Source organism: Phaenicophaeus curvirostris, chromosome 17 (assembly GCF_032191515.1).
Source record: "Phaenicophaeus curvirostris isolate KB17595 chromosome 17, BPBGC_Pcur_1.0, whole genome shotgun sequence".
Lineage (NCBI taxonomy): Eukaryota > Metazoa > Chordata > Aves > Cuculiformes > Cuculidae > Phaenicophaeus > Phaenicophaeus curvirostris.
This window is the reverse complement of record NC_091408.1, coordinates 14,531,516-14,552,074: the sequence shown is the minus strand read 5'-3', so window position 1 is coordinate 14,552,074 and position 20,559 is coordinate 14,531,516. Positions and strand designations below refer to the sequence as shown.

At 52.4% G+C, this 20,559-nt stretch overlaps 1 protein-coding gene across 12 annotated transcripts in view; it reads right to left on the bottom strand.

The window, feature by feature from the left end:
* NCOR2 (nuclear receptor corepressor 2) overlaps positions 1–20,559 on the bottom strand; it is a 258,401-nt gene that overhangs the window by 80,696 nt on the left and 157,146 nt on the right. For 6 of the 12 annotated variants that reach the window (XM_069871338.1, XM_069871331.1, XM_069871339.1 and 3 more), the window contains exons 9-13: positions 14,524–14,590; positions 9,108–9,295; positions 7,732–7,828; positions 4,782–4,960; positions 1,101–1,155 (exon numbers count right to left, since the gene is read on the bottom strand). In XM_069871338.1, coding sequence (XP_069727439.1) covers positions 1,101–1,155; positions 4,782–4,960; positions 7,732–7,828; positions 9,108–9,295; positions 14,524–14,590 — 586 coding nt within the window. The remainder of the gene's footprint in view (positions 1–1,100; positions 1,156–4,781; positions 4,961–7,731; positions 7,829–9,107; positions 9,296–14,523; positions 14,591–20,559) is intronic. The other 6 variants (XM_069871343.1, XM_069871335.1, XM_069871345.1 and 3 more) reach the window with 3 other exon arrangements.

The window sequence follows — 20,559 nt, the reverse complement described above, 5'->3', positions numbered from 1 at the left end:
CAAACGAGTACAAATAAAATTAGAAGACATTTTTCAGCTTGGAACACAGACTGGATTGTGAGCATCATCCAAGTCCCACCACTTTCATCTTTAACAAGTGGAAAAGGCTGAAAAGAGCCTGGTATCTCACAACGACAACAGCAGCATGAGGTTGCTGCCGGCCTTTGCTCGCTTGCTGCTTTGGACAGAAAAGTTAAGGTCTTATAAATTATTTCCCCAGGCTGAGACATGCAGAATCAGAGGATAATTCAGGCTGGAAGGGACATCCGTAGGCCACCTCCTGAAAGCAGAGGGGTTCCCCCAGGGCAAGTGGACATGGATGAAACACTGCATGAGAGACACAAAGGATGCAACTAACTACAAGGACCACAGCAGCAGCAGCTCTCAAATGTTTCTCGCTCAGTAGAGCACCCAGTCCATCACTGTCCTTCCAGGCTGGGTCTGGCTGGGTCCTGCCCATATGGCCAGTCCCACAGGTGGGACCTGGCCTTGCTCAGAATGGAACCAGAGATTTCCTTCAGATATTTTCCAAACCTTTCTTCCGTCAACCCAATTAACAGCAAAAAGGAAAGTCTGAGACGCACAACACAGGTTTGGTAAAGGTCAGGCCCTTCTGCTAGCCAGCTTTTCCTGAACAGTAATGGAGGGGTGCACATGGACACACATCAACCCGATCTGCTGGATGAACTGGGATTCAGCCCACACTCAAGGTCGCACTCCCTTAGCAAGGAGGGGACACCTCTGCTTTGTGCCGGGCAGCCGGGTGCCCACCTCCCATTTGGAACAGCCTGGGTAGTGCAAAATGACCTCAGGAGATGCTGGAAAGCAATCTACCCCAGGCAGATCACAGGGTGGGCTGTGATGCCTACGCGCCAAGCTGGATGGATTCACACATCTTGTAGTGCTGAGCTCCCTGTCTCTCCACAGTGACTCAGTCCCTTGTCTCTGCAGGGAGCCGGGAGGCATCTGGACCATGCCCAGGGCTCTGAGCCACCACCACCCACAGGTGTCCAGCACCCACCGGCTGCTCCAGCACCACAGGGAGTCGTGTGACAGAGAAGAGAGCACCAGGCAGCTTAATGCCAGGCAAGGAGGCTTACCTTCCTGTCCAGAAAAGACGCGATCAGGCCAAAATTCTTCGGATGCTGCATGAACCTGTGGGAGCAAAAGGGACAGGGTTAGTGTGGGTGCCAGCTCTGATCCCCCTAGCAGCAGAGCTGCCATGCCCTGCGCACCCAGAGCAGCGAGGCCAGCTTCCTGAGGGATTTTGGGGGTTGAGAAAATATTTGTTTGCTGTTCAGCTTCCCAGAAAGACAGGAACTTTAAATTTAGCACAGTGGAGCCAGGCTGGGTGGGAGCTTTGATGCGCAGATGTTTGTTGTTGGGTGGAAGAGAGCAGGGGGGTGGCAGCACCTGACAGCTGCCCATCACCCAGCTCAATCCCATGGCCACCCAAGCCCAAATCAACAGCAGGATGGGTACAGAGGGCAGCTGTACACCTAGCCAAGGCCTCAGGACCTGGCAAAGAAAGGGGGCAAGGAACTGTCATCAATAACTGCGCACAAGCACCCTGCAGCACAGCCAGGGGTGCCCACACTGCCAAGCGGGACACCAAGCCCAGCTGGGCTGTCAGGAGCAGCTGCAAAGGATGGGAAGGGAAACCCAAACCCCGTGAGGAAGCACAGAGCTGCCATGTTGCTGAGTTGCTCAAGAGATCCCTGGTGGCACAGCAGCTCTGAGGAATGCTGCCTCCTGCCCAGTGAGCAGAGGAGCTGTCAGCAGCCTTGCCTGCAGATCTGGCAGCCCAGGAGGGAGCATTGCCCCCCCAGGAGAAAGCTGTCCCTGGGCACAAAGATGCCTCTTCCAACAAATTCCTTCGTCTAGCTGGTAGGGAAGTGCCGAAGGCCAACAAGTCCTTGGCACAAGGTACTCCCGCTGACAGGAGGATGGTTAACTGGTACATCACCAAAGCGTGGGGAGCCCAGTGAGTGGTGCTTTTGTGCCAGGGCTGAAGCACAGCACTGGCCCTGGCAGAGAGGCTGCCACCAGCGCGGGCTCTGCGCCCCGGGGAGCCGAGTGGCCAGGCCAGCCCCGCTGGACAAGTGAAGCTCTGCCAGGTCCCAGGAGCCACTCGCTCTGTGCTCCAGGTAAATGGATTGGAAGCAAAAGGCTGGTGAGCTGCGGTGCGGGTGCAAGGCGGGTGGAACATGGTGAGCAGCTTAGTGCCTCCAGCCCTGCCAGTGATTCCCCCGGGGCTTCTTGCCAAGCCCTCTCTTCCCATCTTCACTGTTCAGCCCCACTGCCAAGCTCACGGACAGGGCTCTGAGCTGAGCTCAGTGAGGGCCTGACCACCTCCAGCCATGGCAGCATGACGTGGGTGCTGTCACCCATGCGTTGGTGCCCCTCTTGATACAGGACCCTCATCTGGTTTGACTGGTGCTGCAAGAGCTCTGTCACCGTAACCAGTCACCACAACAAGGAGACCTTATTTCCACTGCAGCCAGCATGAGGCTTTTGTGGGTGACAGCATGGTATGGGAGGGGATGTGGGAGCATGGATAGCGATGGGAGTGCGATGCTTGGGTGCTCAGCAAGGACCCAAGTCTCTGCCAGTCTTTCTGCCAACAAGGGTTTTGAAAGGAAAAACTTACTCCCCAAGATCTAACACAAACACCAAAGGAGATCCCCCACGACATGTGACTAAATAAATAGGTTTTAAAAAATAAAGAGACTAGACATGCTAGGCAAAAAAAGAAAAAAGAAAAGCAGCTGGGCTGCTCAGACGGACTGGGATGAGAGCACAGCTCTGGAGGTGGCACATCACACTGTGCGCAGCACAAGCCAAGGGCCAACCAAGGGACATGGTTTTCAAGGCCGTGTTATCACTGATGTTAACGCACTGTCGGGACATAATGCAGATAACAACCCACTGTTTTTCATGGGGCAGGCTGTGTCCTCATGACGAGGGATGGATGCTGTGTTCTCATGGTGCCCAACATGACAGGGCCCCGATGCTTAAGCAGGATCAAGGAACACCACAGACATCCCTCTTCCTTCACCAGCAAACCATGGCCCCTCGGGGAGCAGGCTAGCAATGGGCTCTCAATAGAGACTTGAAATCCTGCCCAGAAGCAAATCTAATCAGACTCTTTCTCGTGGTTATGTTTTGAGGCTAAAATGAGTTCAGATTCAGAGCTTGTTTTGTTGGCCTTACAGTGTCTGGCTGTTTTCCCCAAGAGCCCTTGCCATCAGGGCTGAACACGAGGTTGCACTAGGTTTTCAGGGTCTCAGGAAGAGGCACTGGGTGATGACCACAAACGATACAACTTTGGTTCACCTTAAACACCCAGGCCAGAAGCTGCAGCACACCACATCTTCCCACACACTGGAATCAGGGCGAGAGCTGGGGTAGAACTCCCTTGGCCCTCCTTAGAGCTCCTAAGTACCAATCTCTTAAAATGAGCTTTATGAGAGCCCTGAAAGCCCGCTGTATTTACGCCTCAAGCTCCACATCACCCACAGTGATGACACAGAAACCGCCGTGGACAGCAGGATGCACAAGCTGGGTGTGGATTCTTCCAGCCCCATTAGCCAGGCACAGCCCCACCATTAAAGACCACGTAATTAGCCTTTGCGTCATTTGTGGGCAAGCCTTGCTGTTTGGAGTGTCACATTTTAAGGCTAATTAGCAATGAGGATTCTCCTCTACCAAGGGCTTGGAGCCAGTTTGCTTGTTTTGTTCTTTTTCGGTCCATCTTGGCAATTGGTTATTTCAGCTGCAAACAGGAGTCATCACGAGCAGGGACAGGAGGAGGGATTCCCGATGCGGGGAGGCTTCCAGCACGGCTGGTAATCCATGGAGCCACCACACGGTCATCCTGAGGCCAGACTAAGTCAGTGCTGCTGCAAGGGACAAGGTGCTCTGCTGCACCCCTATATGCCCCTCGTATCCAGAGCAGCGAGCCCCAGCACCGTTCATCCTGCTGGGAGCTCAATTCCAGCTCTGCTTTCGCAGACAACAAGGAAGCAAGGGTGCTCCAGTCCTCCATGCAAACACACCAGGGTCCTGGCTGGGCTATAAGATTATGAAGGAGTCTGGAGGTGAGACTGAGCTGGGACCCACAGCCTGGCTGATAGTGTGGTGGTACCCAGCGAGCTCAGCTGATAAGGTGAAGCTGTTCTCAAGCGCTGCTTGCAAACAGAAGGAAGCACCACAGCCAGAGTTTGCATGTGTCTGATGCAGGAATGCATCCACAGAACCAGTGGCCAGCAGCAAATCCTGCAGACAGACAGCAGGACGGAGCACTGGCTGAAAGAAGCAGCCTGAAGGGGTCTGCAGGGCAGGGTTGGGTGGTGACAGCTGCGAGAATCTCCCTGGACACACGGTGCCCAAAGGACAGCATGTGAACCCAGATACGCGACAGTGCACAAAGCACAGGGTTTCACTGGCATTATCCTTAACGGGATGCAGAAACAGGAAAACCTCTAGTTCTTGCCCTGTTGTGAGCAGCAGCTCCCTGCATCTCTGCACAGGAGCAGGCAGAGCAAAATCACGCAGGCACAAACGTGCCAACTGTACAGAAAAGCCTGAGGTTTCTGTTCCAGTACATCACCCTGTGTCCAGCTCCAGAGCAACACAGCAACCGTAGCTCTGTCCCTGGGGGCCACAAACATGCCCTTAGGAAATTCATGCCTTAGCACGCTGAGGCCCTGGGTGAAGCCTTGCATGGTCCTGGCACTTCCCAAGGGCTACGCAAAGAGAGGTGGATGAGCCGCACTTACTTTTCCCGGAAGGTCTCCTTCTCTTGTTCACTCCACATGTTCATCACCTGCCGGTCCTTGTAGACCTTCATGGGGTCATCCATGAGACCATTCATGTTGATGAATTTAATACGCTGCTGGTCAGCATCGTAGAGCATGGGTGGGATGACGGCAAGCTGGCGCATCTGCTTCTCCAGGTTCTTTGGGGAAAGCAGAGAGAACAGTTGGTCAGCACCACGGGCCCGCAGGGACCACAGGGGACAGATGTTCGAGAGGAAAGGACAGGCGGAGAAACAGGAGAATTCAAAATCAAGCACTAGACAGCTTTATTGCTAAAGTAATTGTAAATTAAATGCTGATAGAGGCTATTGCTGTCGGCCAGGAAACAATTCATCTTTCATTTTGAAATAAAAGACTTTAAGGCACCATGTGGAAATGTCTGACTTAAGCAGAACAGCTCTTGACCACGACAAGAGACAAGTCAAAGCAGAGGTGGCCCAGGGAGTGCAAATCCCTCCCCAGCCACCAAACCCAGGGCCACATGGAGGTTCAGCCCCCACCCCAAACTGCGAGGGAAGCAGGTCAGCTCTGGAAAGCTTTCTGAAAGGGTGGGCAGGGGCAGATATCACATTTCCCTTCCATGGGAAACCTAATATTTTTCAAGGATGTTTTCCTTCTTTCCTCTTAATGCAATGCTTTGGGACATAGTCTGATGCCTTTACTCCATCCTAATCTGGTTTCATCCAGAGTCCAGGTTGCACGCCAGGACTGGACAGACTGTGCACACTGGTTTCCTTAAGTATTTGCAACGGAATGGCCAACGTGATGTCTCCCTTGTGCTGTCCCTTGCCTGAAGACAGGGACTGTCCCTCTGGTTGGGCACAGTGGTCCCCTGGCACAGGTCTGCCCTGCAGGAATGAAGGGATGCTCTGACCACCCTCTTTTATTTGCTAGCAGCACCGTCACTGAGTCCTCCTTGCCACCCGGATGGCACTGGTCAGACATAAATTCCAATCCTTGACCCAGGAAGGTCAGCTCTCAAGTGCTATTATTTTAATTTTCAGCTAGACGCTGGTTCCTTGGAGAACTGTAACATCCAATCCTTCCAGCAAGCTGCTGACCCAGGCCTGCCCATCACTGCTCTGCTGCCCTGCTGCGACTGACCCGACCCAACCTCCTCTCCCTAAAACACAGCCCTCTGCACAGACGCAGACATTTCAACTCACTTCATCACGCTCCTCATCCTCACCTGGATGCCCCTCATTTACCAACAGCTGCTTTGGGTGCCCTGCAGGTGTCATCTCACTGTGGGAGGTCAGGACAGCTTGCGGCCAAAGCACTGACCCTGACAAGGCTTAGGAGGAGCGGCTGAGGGAGCTGGGGTTGTTTAGCCTGGAGAAGAGAAGGCTGAGAGGAGACCTTATCACTGCCTACAACTGCTTGAAAGGAGGCTGTGGAGAGGTGGGTGTTGGTCTCCTCTCCCAAGTGATCGGTGACAGGACAAGGGGGAATGGCCTCAAGCTGCGTCAGGGGAAGTTTAGATTGGACATTAGGAAAAATTTCTTCACAGAAAGGTTTCTCAAGCCTGGCAGAGGCTGCCCAGGGAGGTGGTGGAGTCCCCAGCCCTGGAGGTGTTTAAAAGGTGGGTGGATGAGGTACTTAGGAATATGATTTGGTAGTGGACAGGGATGGTTGGAGTTGATGATCTTGGAGTTTTTTTCCAACCTAATATTTCTGTGACAACTGTAAACTGTCACAGCTGAAAGGAGAAAGGCCCCGTGAAGAGCCACAGCAGGCAGAGAGGCAGCTGGCAGGAGCACTGCCCACAGCTGAGGCTGCAGGGCCTCTCCCTTCCCCTGGCAGGGCATTGGGGTGCTAAGCACTGCAAATACACCCCGCTGGTGGGCAGCCAGCCCTCTCTCCTCTCCACCAACATGCTGGGGCAGAGTGCTGGGCTATGCTGCTTCCTGGCTCTCACCTCCCTCCTCCTTCCAACCCTGTTGAAGGGCTGGAAGCTCTTAAGGTCTTTGAAACAAGCAAAGTGGTGCCTCAAGGCTCAGCAGAAGGCTATCAGGGTGGAGTGTATCAGCAAGCTGGAAACAACCATCTAACACTTCCCTTGGCCACGACCTCTGCAAAGCTGTGAAATTTCTCTCTGCTTCTGAGATCCATGTCCTTCAGGTCGTCACCTTAACTGGCTAACAGCAAACTGCCTGGGACTCAGGGCAGGCAGCAAACATCTCCACTATTGCTGGGCAATGGCTGCTCACCCCTCCCAAACGCGATCCATTCACTGCGGCTGCCTCCGTGCCAAGAGAGTGGAACCCTTGTGAAACCAGATCCAAATGAAGCCAAGGTCACGGGGATGTTTCAAGATGAATGGAGCACTCCCAGAAGATGTGCGCCAATTGGCTCACGTACAAACCATTCATTCCATAGGATTCCCCTGTGTCAAGCCGCACAGCCCATTCAGAACAAAATGAAACAGAAAAACCCCTCCACCCAGCAGTCAGGGCACTGGATCCCTTCCCTACCCACCTCTGCTTCCAGTTTAAAACAACAGCCACAAGCTGTTTGTGGGGTGCTATCCAGGATGAGCAGGACACTGGGGTTGCAGGTCCCCAACAGGCAGCTGAATGCCGATAAACACCCGCTGGCCTCCGGCTCCTGGGATGCTTTACTCCATGTTTTGCTCCTGCAGACCCATTGCACAGCTCCATTATGCCTCTCGGGCAGCTGGAGAGATGCTGCTTGGTATTAAGCAAACACCTCCATTTGGATTCTGTCCAGAAAGCCTACAGGTAGGCATCACGGCAGCCTCCCCAGCCTCACCATGTCCTGAAGTTAACGGGACGTGATAACAGATTTCACCATGGGACCTTGCATGGGACCTGGTGATATTTGCCTGGCTTCCTCAGAGAAGAATGGAGTGAGGGGGTGAAGAGGAGGAAAAAAGACAAACCAGTCTCACCTCTTGTTCTGAGAGCCCATCGATGATTTCTGACACCTCGTGCTCGCTGCGTGCGGCCGACATGGAGAGCCCGCCGCTGCCCCTCTGTCCTACCCTGCTGGGAAAGGGCAGCAAAACACTCAAGACACTGATGCTCCATTTGTAATTCACATTCAAGACAGTTCACTGGCATTGTTTTCCTCCTTGTTGATCTCCATAATGACCGTATCCCAACACCCCATCCAGGCCACCCCATCCCACGCTGTGGGAACGGCGCTGGCTGCAGCCCTGTGGGCACTTCTGTCCTCCGTGTCACCCAGGTTTAGGCTGAGAGCCTCAACCAACCTTCCTTACCTGTGTCAGCAGCCACCTCATGGATTGCTACCACAGAAGGATATTTCATATCCACCCATACAAAATCTCCCCCCATTACTTTCTCCTGTTCATTGCACCGCAGCAACGGCACAAAGGCATCGGTGTTAGCACCGAGCACTCTGCCTCTGCATCTCGTTTGCAAATGCCACACGAACTGTTAAATCAAAATGAGCCACTGACATCCTTCCACCCAATACCACCCAACACAACAGTCCTGTGTCCCAAGGAACAGACACTTTTCTTGTTAAGCACATAAAAGCTTAATACATTTCTCAGTACCATTTCTCCCCTTCGCTTTAACATAAAAATAAAGCCACTGATTAGGAAGTCTGGACCCACCCAGCTGCTTGGGGGGCACAAGGGCAGGATACTGGCACAAGGCTATGGGCTCTGCACACATCAGGTGTCCCTGGGCTGAAATGGGAAGGACAGGGAGTTTTCAGCATGGAGAGCGGAGATGAAATCATCTCTCCTCCTAGCAGTGTGACTTCAATTGCGCTTCCAGTGAGGAGGAGAAAATGGACAGGGGATGGGACAGACAGGAGACAACCCCTTCAGTGAGACACTTTGCCCCTTTCCTATCACCTGCAGTCATTCCTATGACCTCTGTAGACCTGTCTTCTCCCTGCCCATGCTGTGATCAAAGCATATGCATGTATTAAATCACTGACACGGCCAAATCTATCTGCAAGTCCTGTACTCATTTAGGCCCACCAGCAAGACAGTAATTAGTGCTGTTACAGCCAGCACAAGGGAGGTGCCCCTTGCTCCAATCCAGCCATCCAGGAGACCAGCACAGCAGAGGGGAGATGGGCAACTACACTCCTGACATTTTTCTTGGCTCTGTGCTGAGCCACCCTGGGGAACAAGCAGCAAAGTCGCTTGTCTGCTGGCTTCTGTCTTTGACTAGAAGGGGAGAAAAGGGACTGACAGCCATCCCAGCCCGCTCCTCCCACAAATCCCACACCCATCCCCAAAGAAAAAAGAAAGGCTGTCTGATACCAGCTCAGCCCCTTCCCTACCGCTTCTCCTCTAACCTCTGCATGCGCTCTTGAAGTTCCCGCTGCTTCCGGATCTCTGGGAATTGCTTCTCATAGTATTCCCGCACTTTGCTCTCTTTGGCACGGCGCCGGGGGTTATTTTCGATGCGCTCCACTTTCTTTTCCCAAGCCTCCATCAGCTGGTCATAGCGCTGGCAAAACTTCTGTTCCTGAAAGGGCAGAGGGAGAGAGGGAGCTCAGGAGACGTGCCTGGGAAGGGCAGCTCCTCCGGGCCTTTCCCTCGATGGCTGCTCAGGCTGAGTGTGAGTCATGTTGCTTCAAGAAATGCCATAATTAGCACATGGACACGCTCCAGGGTCTAGGACCAACCCAAGGGTGACTTCTCAAAACATGCCATCAGGTATCCTCAGGTTTTTCCCTTCCAGACCCAACACCTTTGATGAAACTAGGATTCTTGCCCAGTGTGGCTTTGTCCACCCACCACACCTTCTGCCTGAGCATCCTCCAGCGCCTTAGGTGCTTGATTCAGCAACCAAAACCCCGGTGCTGGGGAGGGACCCCTGCTCCGACACACCACGCATCAGTAGAGGGCAAGTCACCTGCCTGAGGGCACCAGGCAAGAAGGGACTAAAGCACGGCCTTGGGAAGGGACACAGGAGGGCAGGAGATTCTGTCCCCACTGTGCGAGCAGGGCATGCAGAGCTGTAATTTTGGAGCTGGCAGCTTGAGGCGTTCCAAGGCACCCACAGCCGGGCACCCCTCCCACCAACACACACTGGCCCCAGTGCTCACGGCTCTGTGCTGACAGTGGGACTGGGAACACAGGGCAGCTCCACGCACAGGCCTGGCTCCCCAAAACCAAGAGCCAGACACCTGGTCCCCATCTGAGAATGTACAGCACGGTACCACGATGGTCCCAGCTCCACCACCAGCCTGGAAAGCAAAACCACTTTGTCGCCTGCCGCTCCTCCTTTTTGGCCCAGGAGGAGGACGAGCGCATCGTCCCTGGTGGCAAAGCCGGGCTCTGCCGAAACGCGGCGCTGCATGAGGTTTCCATGCCATGTCCCCCCGGGTGACGTCCTCACGGCACACCCACCCAGCCACCCACACAGGTCCAGCACAACGCTCCTCCCTGGTATTTATGGGACAGGCCTGGTAATCATAACATTAAAACACCATCTGCAAAGCAAATGAGCCTCCCACCACCACCGCCGCCACTCCTCCAATCACTTCTCCCTCCTCCGGTCACCCTCTCACAGGGGGAGGACGCCCATGGACAGGAGAGGTCCAGGTCCAGACTGAGGAGATGCCCACACGGTCCCTGATGGCTGCAGTGGTGACAGGAGCAATGGTGCTTGGCCTCACGTGAAAGCAGCTGGGTGACCAAGAGGGGGTTGTGAGGTTTCATTCTGAGCGAAACAAATGCCTCTAGGCCCCAAATCAGGAAGCGAAAGCAGATGTCGCTCTGCGAAATACTCAATGGCAAACCCCAGGTCACCTCCTTCCCCCACGCTGCTTTCCAGAACAGGCGGCTCAGCACCAGCGCACTCGGCACTGTGCTCAGGACCACGGCAGAGGCAGGGGGAACTCGGAGTTCAAAGAAATAAACTCATCTCTTGCCATCGCCACCCCATGACCAGAGTGTTGGACTATCCAGCCGCGCTCTGCTCTCATCTCGCTCTCAGTAGCCACTAAAAGCGGGGAAATAACAATGAACCCAAAGTAATGGAACTGCCCGATTGCAGGTCAGGAGCCTGGAAGCAGCCATGCTGCAGACCCTGAGCACCACAGCTCTGCTGCCCGACCCTGGGGCTGGGCACCCGCAGCATCCGTGTCTGGTGTCGTGCCGAGCCTGGCACACGGCTTTGGTCCAGTTACCGTGGAGCTGGCGTTAGAACCTGAGTGCAGCAACACATCCTGTGACCCCGTGGCCTTTTGGAGGCACCTCAGCAATAATGAGAAGTGGACAAAGCATCTCAAATACCACGACTAACACTCCCCAGCTGCAAATAAATTAATTCCCACTAGCATGCCCTGAGCCAGAGGCTTTCCCGATCCACATGGATGCACAGAAGACGCTTAGGTTGCATCGGGAGCTAAAAGAAATGGCCATAAGATGAAACCAAGGAGTAGGAACCAAAATAAAACTGCCCTGAAGCCTGCCAAGGGCAATCTGATACCACGGGCAAGGAGCTATAGGTAACGCCAACAAACAGCAGCAGCTTGGAGAAATCACAGCTGCTGCTTTTTCCTCCTCCTGAAGTGATGCTATCAGCCCCCTGAAAGCGAGAGCTCCTGCCCTGCCAGCAAATCTGCTACATCCTCCTGCTTTCAGAGTGTCGCATTTGGGAAGAGGCTAAAAATACCCTGTGAAGTTTGTCAAGCCTCAGCACCAGGAGGCAGCCAGCCCCCCGTGCTGTGTGCCTGCCGGCAATGCGGCCGGGGCACAGCCCAGCCAGAGGGTTTTTCATCCCCTGCGGAAAGGAGCGGGTGCTGGGTCCCCATCCCACGCTGCCACCGCCCCGGCATGGCCGTCGGGCTCTTTTGCAGCAGGCAGGGTGGCTCCTTTTCCTCTTTTTCCTCCACTCTTTGGGACAACTTGATGAACTCTTTATTCACAATTCCTCTCTTAAGAAACCAATATTTGCAGATGGAAAAAGTAACACTTGATTTCCCCAGCACAGCGCTCACACCCCGGCAGTGGCTGGGTGGGCAACACCTAAGCTCCCAACTCGCACAGCTCAGCCCTCCAGAGAACAGCTCAGTAACAGACCAGCCAAGCACTTCTGACCTGCATCTGAATTCTTAAAGCCCCTTTCCATCACAGAGCAGAGATCCTGCCTTCCACACAAGCTTCAAAGCCCACTACAGCAGGGCTGGCTGCAGCATCCTCATCCAGCACTTTTTGGTCCAGCTGGGATACGTGCTCCTGCAATCTTTCGCTATCCTTCAAAAGACAAGATTCCAGGAACCTTATAGCACGGTGTGTTCGCAAGATCTTCACAGCTTAATCACCCAGAAAGGCTCCCAGTCAGGCACTTCGGGAGCAGAAGCATCCATTCCTTCTCCAAGCATCCTCTGAGCAGCCTTAAGCAAGCATGTCCATTCCTGAGCAACCGCCTGTGCTGGCTTTTAGCATCGGTGCTTCCTTCGCTCCCCTTCCCGTCTGGGCTCACCAGCCCACCAGCCTCTCAATCACACAAGTAACTGATGGCGAGCCAAATCGGACTTGACATGCGTATCTAAAAATGGATGTATAGTAACGCAGCCGTAGCAGCTGAAGGCAGTTTGTAGGCTGTGCCAAGCTCGAGCCCTCCTGCAGCCCACGCTCTTGCAGCTCCAGGGAACAGAGCAGCAATTTAGAGGGGAGGGGAAGAGCGAAGGTGACAGGAGGAACCAGTCCAATTCCTACGCAAGCCCCACAGTTTTTGCCTCCCTGGCTGATGGAGATAAACCTCTTACAGCCAGAACAGCTCCCTTTACCCTTTTCTCTCTGCAGCATCACCCCTCCGATGGCAATTAAATGTCTTCTGCTCTGCTGACCTCGGTGGAGGCAGGAGGACGCCCTGCAGATCTGGGGGGGCTCTCAGAGCTTGACCCTGCAGGGACCGACCGAGCTCTGACCCCACTCCAGCCAGCCCTGGGCAGTGACAATAGCCCAAAAAGTAAAAGAGCCTGAAAGAAATGCTGGCACCGAGAAGGGCTTTGCTAAAAATAGGGGCTGCTACAAAATAGGCAGAAAAATAGCTAAGCGTACCCATTTTGCAAACAGAATCAGCAAATGTATTCACTTTGCAAATTCAGCAACCGTATGTTGCCTATTTTGTAGAATAGGCAAAATGCTTCCCTAAACTGAAAAATCCCCTTTCAAGGACACTGAATAAACCGGCTGGCAGAAATTCACCTATTTTGCATGACAGGCGACTTCACTGCAAGCTGTATTTTAAGAACCGTACTCTTGCAGCCTAATTAAACCCTTTCCCCCAGCTCCTTGATATTCACAAGAGCGACTCACTCTCGATCTAGTGCAGTAACTGCCTGTTTCCACCAGAAAGCAGCTCCCCGGCAGTTTTCTTCTGGTTCCAATAAAACCACACAAAGCTTTGCAATCCCTGTTTTGAGGAAGGAAAAAATATTGATCCACTTCCCACAACCTCAGCTGCGGCAGACACGGGGTCCTGAGCAGCACCGACTGCCACGCCGGGTCCTGCTGAAGATGTGAGCCCTGGAGCCCCTTGCTTGAAACCAGGAGGAAGTTTTATCATGGAAAAGACTAAACAAACATATTTTTGGACACAAATGGGAGACGCAACCATCCCTCTGGAGTGCAAGATCTGTGGCTTTTGGAAGATCACTACAAAGCAGGGTGGGGAAATGAAGCACAGGAAAAAAAAAGGTGGACAGCTTTATTCACCATAAATAAGAAAATAATCTGATTGTTGTCTCAGAAATGTCTGTATTGAAAACTGCTTTTAAAGTCAAAGCCTTCAAACCACTGGGCTGATTATTTTGAATTTTTCCAATGATCTCTTCCAGCTGGAGCACTTCTGTCCCAAAACAGCACCAAAGATGCTCAGAAAACCTGCACCATTTGTAACCTGAGACACTAATGCCAGCACCCGAGCCTCTCCCAGAACAGAGACATCGAGCCAGGAACCAATATTTGCATCTTCCACGTGAAACACAAAGCCCTGTGTCATAAGCTGAACTGTCCTTCATGGAAAGACACCACAAAATCCACCTTTCCAGCTGGGGCTGCTGGTTGCTTCTGGCACTTCCCTTTCTGTGCTGGTTTCACCTCCCAGCTCCCGCTGGCGACTACCACAGTGCTGAAAATGTATAAATCCAAAAAATCCCATTTGAACTTTCTCCTCTATTTTAGGGACTTGCAACAAATGCCTTTGAATAATAAGCCTCCCCTTCCCCTTTACCTATCCAAGAACCATCTCTTTGAGGGACACTGGAAATACCTCGCAGGCAAAGTTGCCCAGAAATGACCTGGCGGGGACTTGGCTTTTGTTTTAAACCACAAATTCCTAGAACATCACTTGCTCTGTGGTCAGCTGGAAAGAGTCAGACCATTTATCGCATGCAGAGTCAGCTTGTTTCACACCTCTCTTAAGGTTCAATTACTCACAAAATAGACATTTATGCTGCGAACAGGCTGTCTGAGATCAATGAAGGGCTCTGCTGTGATTAAGTCTATCCCGGGTGTTTGCTCCACAGGGGGAAATTGTGGAAGGAGGTGCTGCTGGCAGCAGGATCGAGGACCATTCCTCTACATCCGAGTTATTTTAAGCATAAGAGATGCCTCAGCAAGGCAACAGGCAAAGCACCAAGCGCCAGCACCTCTCTGCTGGAAAACGGCCTTTTCTTTCTCACGTAATAAATTATGTTGCTTTGTACATATAAATTAAGGTATAAGGGAATCACTTACCCACTGTTTGCGAGCATGATTTCTCCTCTTAAAGTACAAAATTAACTTTTTCCGCATTGCCTGGTTTCTGTAAAGCAAAAAAAAAAAAAAGATGAGAGCTGATTAACAAGTTGGCTAAAAACCAAGCCTGGTTCTCCCCACTCCCAAATGAATTTGCAGTGCAGCTTCCACCTTAATTTGGAATTGCATCAACTGGGCACCTTGTGCCAGCTTAGAGAAAGACCAACAAACCTTCCTTCCAACACGAGGAACTTCACCCACATCTCATGGTAAAGCCAGGACTAACACTGAGAACTAAAATGATAAACTCCCAATTGTGCAAACGTTGCCCGCACGGTCAGCACTGCACACGGGCAGACGCTCAGCTCTGCATTTAATGATGGGCCAAGCTGTTTCTTGATTATTTTTACATTTTGTTCTGCAAAAACCCAATGGGGTCCCAAGAGTCAGGGGCTCAGACGAAGCTCTGCACGGCAGGAGGTGGCTCCCCCTGCACCCTGAGCTGCTCCAGTCCCCAGGACCAGCACCAAGGGAGCTGTCAGCACACACACGCTTGCAAGGGGTTATTCACCCTGGGCTCCAAGGCGCTGATAAGGAGGCAGGATTGCGGCAGGGCTTGCAGCACATATCTCCTAACCTCTCGCTTCCTTGGAGCCTTGCCTAACAAAGCTGCAAACAAACCACCCAGGAAAGTTCAGCCACTTGCAGAACTGAGACCTCAAGAGAGAAACCAGCCACTGCAAACACAACCAGCCCGGTGCCTGCCCAGACACTCTCTTGCTTTCTTCTTTCTAAAGACAACATGAAATAACTGCTCAAAGAGAAGCAGCAAAGGCACTGGGAAGGCTGCACGAGCCCCCAGAGTCTGCGCGAACCTGAGAGCTGAGCTGCCGCAGTTGTTCCTGTTACTAATATTCACAGCAATAAAATCTCTAGGTAAAAGGTAGAGACCAGGGGCAAAGGAGTTTCCTTAAGCCTTTTATCCCGATTAAAGGCAGAGCCGCAGTGTGTAATTACTGATGAGGAGCTTAACAGTCTCTGCAGGATTTAGCAGAGTGAAGAGACACCCTCACTGGTTTTAATTATTATCCCCCGCCCCATCTGCTAGCTAGTGGGGAAGGGCACCCGGCCCAGTCCTTCCTCCATAAATCCTTAAAGCCAACCAGCAGCAAAAGGCACTGTTTAGGAAGGGGCAGCTCACTTAGAGGTAGACTGAGGGAAGTACTGGCATAATTTGGGGTTGCAGAGCATCCCAGAACACATTCACATTTTTTACTTCCCAAGCCCTCTTCATGCTACACAGAATCATTAAGGTTGGTAAGGACCTCTGAGATCATTAAGTCCAACCATCAACACAATCACAGAATCACCAGGTTGGAAAAGACCCACCGGATCATCGAGTCCAACCATTCCCATCAATCACTAAACCACGTCCCTCAGCGCCTCATCCATCCATCCCTTAAACACCTCCAGGGAAGGGGACTCAACACCCTCCCTGGGCAGCCTCTGCCACTGCCCAATGACCCTTTCTGTGAAATTTTTTTTTCTGATATCCAGCCTGAATCTTCCCTGGCAGAGCTTGAGGCCATTCCCTCTTGTCCTGTCCCCTGTCACTTGGGAGAAGAGCCCAGCTCCCTCCTCTCCACAACCTCCTTTCAGGCAGTTGTAGAGAGCAATGAGGTCTCCCCTCAGCCTCCTCTTCTCCAGGCTAAACACCCCCAGCTCTCTCAGCCGTTCCTCATAAGGCCTGTTCTCCAGCCCCCTCACCAGCTTCATTGCTCTTCTCTGGACTCGCTCCAGAGCCTCAACATCCTTCTTGTGGTGAGGGGCCCAGAACTGATCACAGGATTCGAGGAGCGGTCTCCCCAGTGCCGAGTCCAGAGGGAGAAGAACCTCCCTGGACCTGCTGGTCACGCCGTTTCTGATCCAAGCCAAGATGCCATTGGCCTTCTTGGCCACCTGGGTCACTGCTGGCTCATGTTCAGTCTCTGTCAACCAACACCCCCAGGTCCTTCTCCTCCAGGCAGCTTTCCAGCCAGACTTCTCCTAGTCTGTAGCTGCACAGGGTTGTTGTGCCCCAAGTGCAGGACCCGGCATTTGGCCTTGTTAAACCTCATGCCATTGGTCTCAGCCCACGGATCCAGCCTGTTCAGATCCCTTTGGAGCCTCCCGACCCTCCAGCAGATCGACACTTCCACCCAGCTTAGTGTCATCTGCAAACTTGCTAAGGGTGCACTCGATGCCTTCATCCAGGTCATTGATAAAGACACTGAACAGGGCTGGACCCAGCACTGAGCCCTGGGGAACCCCACTTGTCACTGGCCTCCAGCTGGAGTTAACTCCATTTCCCACCACTCTCTGGCCCCTCCAGCCAAACAGTTTTCCACCCAGGAGAGTGTGCGCCTGTCCAGCCCAGAGGCTGACAGTGTCCAGAGCAGAATGATGTGAGAAACTGTGTCAAAGGCTTTACTGAAGTCCAAGAAGATCCATCCACAGCCTTTCCCTCATCCAGCAACCGAGTCACTTTGTCATAGAAGGCGATCAGGTTAGTCTGGCAAGACCTGCCTTTTGTGAACCCATGTTGACTGGGCCTGATCACCTGGTTCTCTTGCATGTGCCTCATGATCACACTCAAGATCACCTGCTCCATGACTTTCCCTGGCACTGAGGTCAGACTGACAGGCCTGTAGTTCCCTGGATTCTCCCTGTGACCCTTCTTGTAGATGGGCACAACATCAGCCTCCAGTCCAGTGGGACTCCCCCAGTCTTCCAGGACTGTTGGAAGGTGATGGAAAGGGGTTTGACCAACACATCCACCAGCTCCTTCAATACCCTTGGATAAATCCCATCCGGCCCCATAGACTTGTGGGTGTCTAGTTGGGCTAGCAAGGCTCTGACCACCTCCTCTTGGATCATGGGAGCCTCATTTTGCTCCTCTAACTCCTGGGTATGTACACAGAGGGAAGAACTTTCCTTACTACTAAAGACTGAGGCAAAGAAGACCCTCAGCCTTGTCCTCATCCCCTGTCACTGTTGTTCCATCTGCATCCAATAGGGACTGAATATTCTCCCTAGTCCTCCTTTTACTGTTAATGTATTTATAGGAAGATTTTTTGTTATCCTTCACAGACTTGGCTAATCTGAGTTCTAGTCAGGCCTTAGCCCTCCTGATTTTTTCCCTGCATAATATCACTTCTCCCCTGCAGTCCACCCAGGACACCATTCTCTTCTTCCAAAGCTCATAGACATTTCTCTTCTTTTTGATGTCTCTCAAGATCTCCCTACTCAACCAAGCTGGTTTTTTGCCCCTGCTGGCTCCTTTTCCAGAACATGGGGACAGCTTGCTCCTGAGCTGCTGGGATTTCCTTTTTGAGGAGCGCCCAGCCCTCATGGGCTCCCTTGCCCTTAAGGACTGTCTCCCATGGCACTTTGCCAACCAGCCCTCGGGAAGTTTAATGTGACTGTTCTGCTAATCCCCCTCCTCACCTCACCTAGAACTGAGAACCCTATCATTTCATGATCACTTTGTCCCAGGTGTCCTCCAACCATCACACCCCCCACAAGGCCTTCTCTATTCACAAACAGCAGGTCCAGGAGGGCACCATCCCTTGTTGGCTCGCTCACCAGTTGTGCGAGGAAGTTGTCTTTCACGCACTCCAGGAACCTCCTAGACTGCTTCCTTTCTGCTGTCTTGTACTTCCAGCAGATACTCAGAAGATCGAAGTCTCCCACAAGGACAAGAGGCAGCAATCTTGAGACTACTCCCAGTTGTTTATAGAAGAGCTCATCAGCTGCTTCTTCTTGGCTGGGTGGTCTGTAAAAGACTCCCATCACAATATCTGCCTTCTTGTGGGCTCCTCCTGATTTTAATCCACAGGCACTCAATCCCATCATCACCATAATTGAGTTTGAAGGTATCATCAAAGAGGGAACCTAACAGAGAGGGCTACCCCACCTCCTCTCCTACCCTTCCTGTCCCACCTAAAGAGTTTATACCCCACCACAGCTGCATTCCAGTTATACGAGTCATCCCACTACGGTTCCATGATGGCAACTACATCATAATCTCCTTGCCCTACAACAGCTTCCAGCTCCTCCTGCTTATTGCTCATGCTGCATGCATTGGTGTAAATGCACTTCAGCTGGGCTGGTGAACCCTCAGCCCTCATAAAGGGAATAGTGTTCATTCCCAATGGACTGGGCCTTGGAATATCTAACCCCTCAGTGCCAGTTTCATCCTTCCCATCACCAGATGTACTCGCCCCCAGTCGCTCTGTGGTGACATACTGGCCGTCCTTGCCAGCACACCATCTCTCAGGCACTGGAGTTCCACTTCCAGGCTCCCTCCTGACTAGCCTGGCTTCATCTCCCTCCCCCTTCACATCTAGTTTAAAGCTCTATTTACGAGCCTAGCTAGATTTTAGTAAGGACTTCAGTCCCCCTAGGAGACAAGCGTACCCCATCCCTAGTAAGGAAGCCTAGGGGGACATGGGCCACTCCATGCTCAAAGAACCTGAAGTTTTTCTCCTCACACCAGGTTTGGAGCCAGGTATTAGTCAAGTGATTCTTTTTGACCTCTTGCTCCTCATTCCCTAGCATTGGAATGGATCTAACACTACTTGCACCCCAGAGCCCTCCATCATTCTCCCCAGAGCCCTGAAGTCTCTCTTAATGCCTTTCAGCTTCCTGCGCTGTGTCATCGCTGCTGATTTGAAATACTACCAGAGGGTAATAATCTGTGTCTTTCACCAAGGAAGGAGGTTTTCTAGTGACATCCTTCAGTGATGCCCCAGTGGGATGACCCAGTGGAGCGGGTCCGGTCTGCAGACAGGTCCCTCTGTTCCCTTTAGAAACGAATCCCCTAAGACAATCCCTCTCCTTTTTCACAGAGGATGTTTTTATGGTTGTTTGAGGACAGTGCAGCCTAGGGAATGTTTCTAGGCTGTGGGAGCCATACTCTTTGTCTTTGGGGATGGATTCCACTTGCAGCACTTAGTATTTATTCTCCAGGGGAATCTGGGGCTTGCTGTCTGAGTGGGGACGGGAGGCTTCCTGCACCAGGCAGGAACTTGCTGCCATTCCCCATCTCTTATTCCCCGAATCTTGCAGTTGGCAGACGGTGGTGCTCGGCTGCTCTAGCTCCAGCAGCCTGCTGAGTTTGTGAGAGGGCGCTGCTCCACTGATCTATTTCTCTCTCAAACAATACCACCATGCCTACTGAAGCATGTCCTGAAACACCACAACTACACATTTTTTTTAATGCCTCCAGTGTTGGTGACTCCACCACTTCCCTGGGCAGCCTCTGCTAATGTTTCACTACTCTTTCAGTAAAGAAATTTTTCCTAATATCAAATCTAATGCCCCATTCCTGGAGGTGTTCAAGGGAAGGTTGGATGGGGCCTTGGGCAGCCTGATCCAGTGGGAGGTGTCCCTGCCCATGGCAAGGGGTGGAACTAGATGATCTTTAAGGTCCCTTCCAACTGAAACCATTCTGTGACTCTAATTCTCCCCTGGCACAACTTGAGGCCATTTCTTCTCATCATATCCCTTGTTACTTGGTTGAAGAGACCAAACACCCACCTCATCATAACCTCCTTTTAGGTAATTGTAGAGAGCAATAAGGTCGGCCCTCAGCCTAAGAAACGACACAGGAGTGAAGAATATAGAATCATAGAATCACTTGGTTGGAAAAGACACTTGAAATCATAAGAGTCCAACCATACCTGTCCACCACCAAACCATATCTCTGAGAACCTCGTCTACCCATCCTAAGCCCATGTGCACACACACAGATGGAGTGACAGCAATCCTGTAGAAGGTCCCTCCAGCCCACTGCCAAGGCTGCGTGCCAGGTGATCCTGGCCAGCCTGTGTGTGGGGACACGGAGGGGAGCTTGGGGCCACCACTGTAACATTGGCACTCAATAATTAGCAGATAGCAGGACAGCAATTCCTTGGGGTGGGGTCTTCAACCACCAGCACCTCTAAAATCAACTACCTCTGCTGGAGGAAAAGCAGCAGGATTTGGAACAGGCAT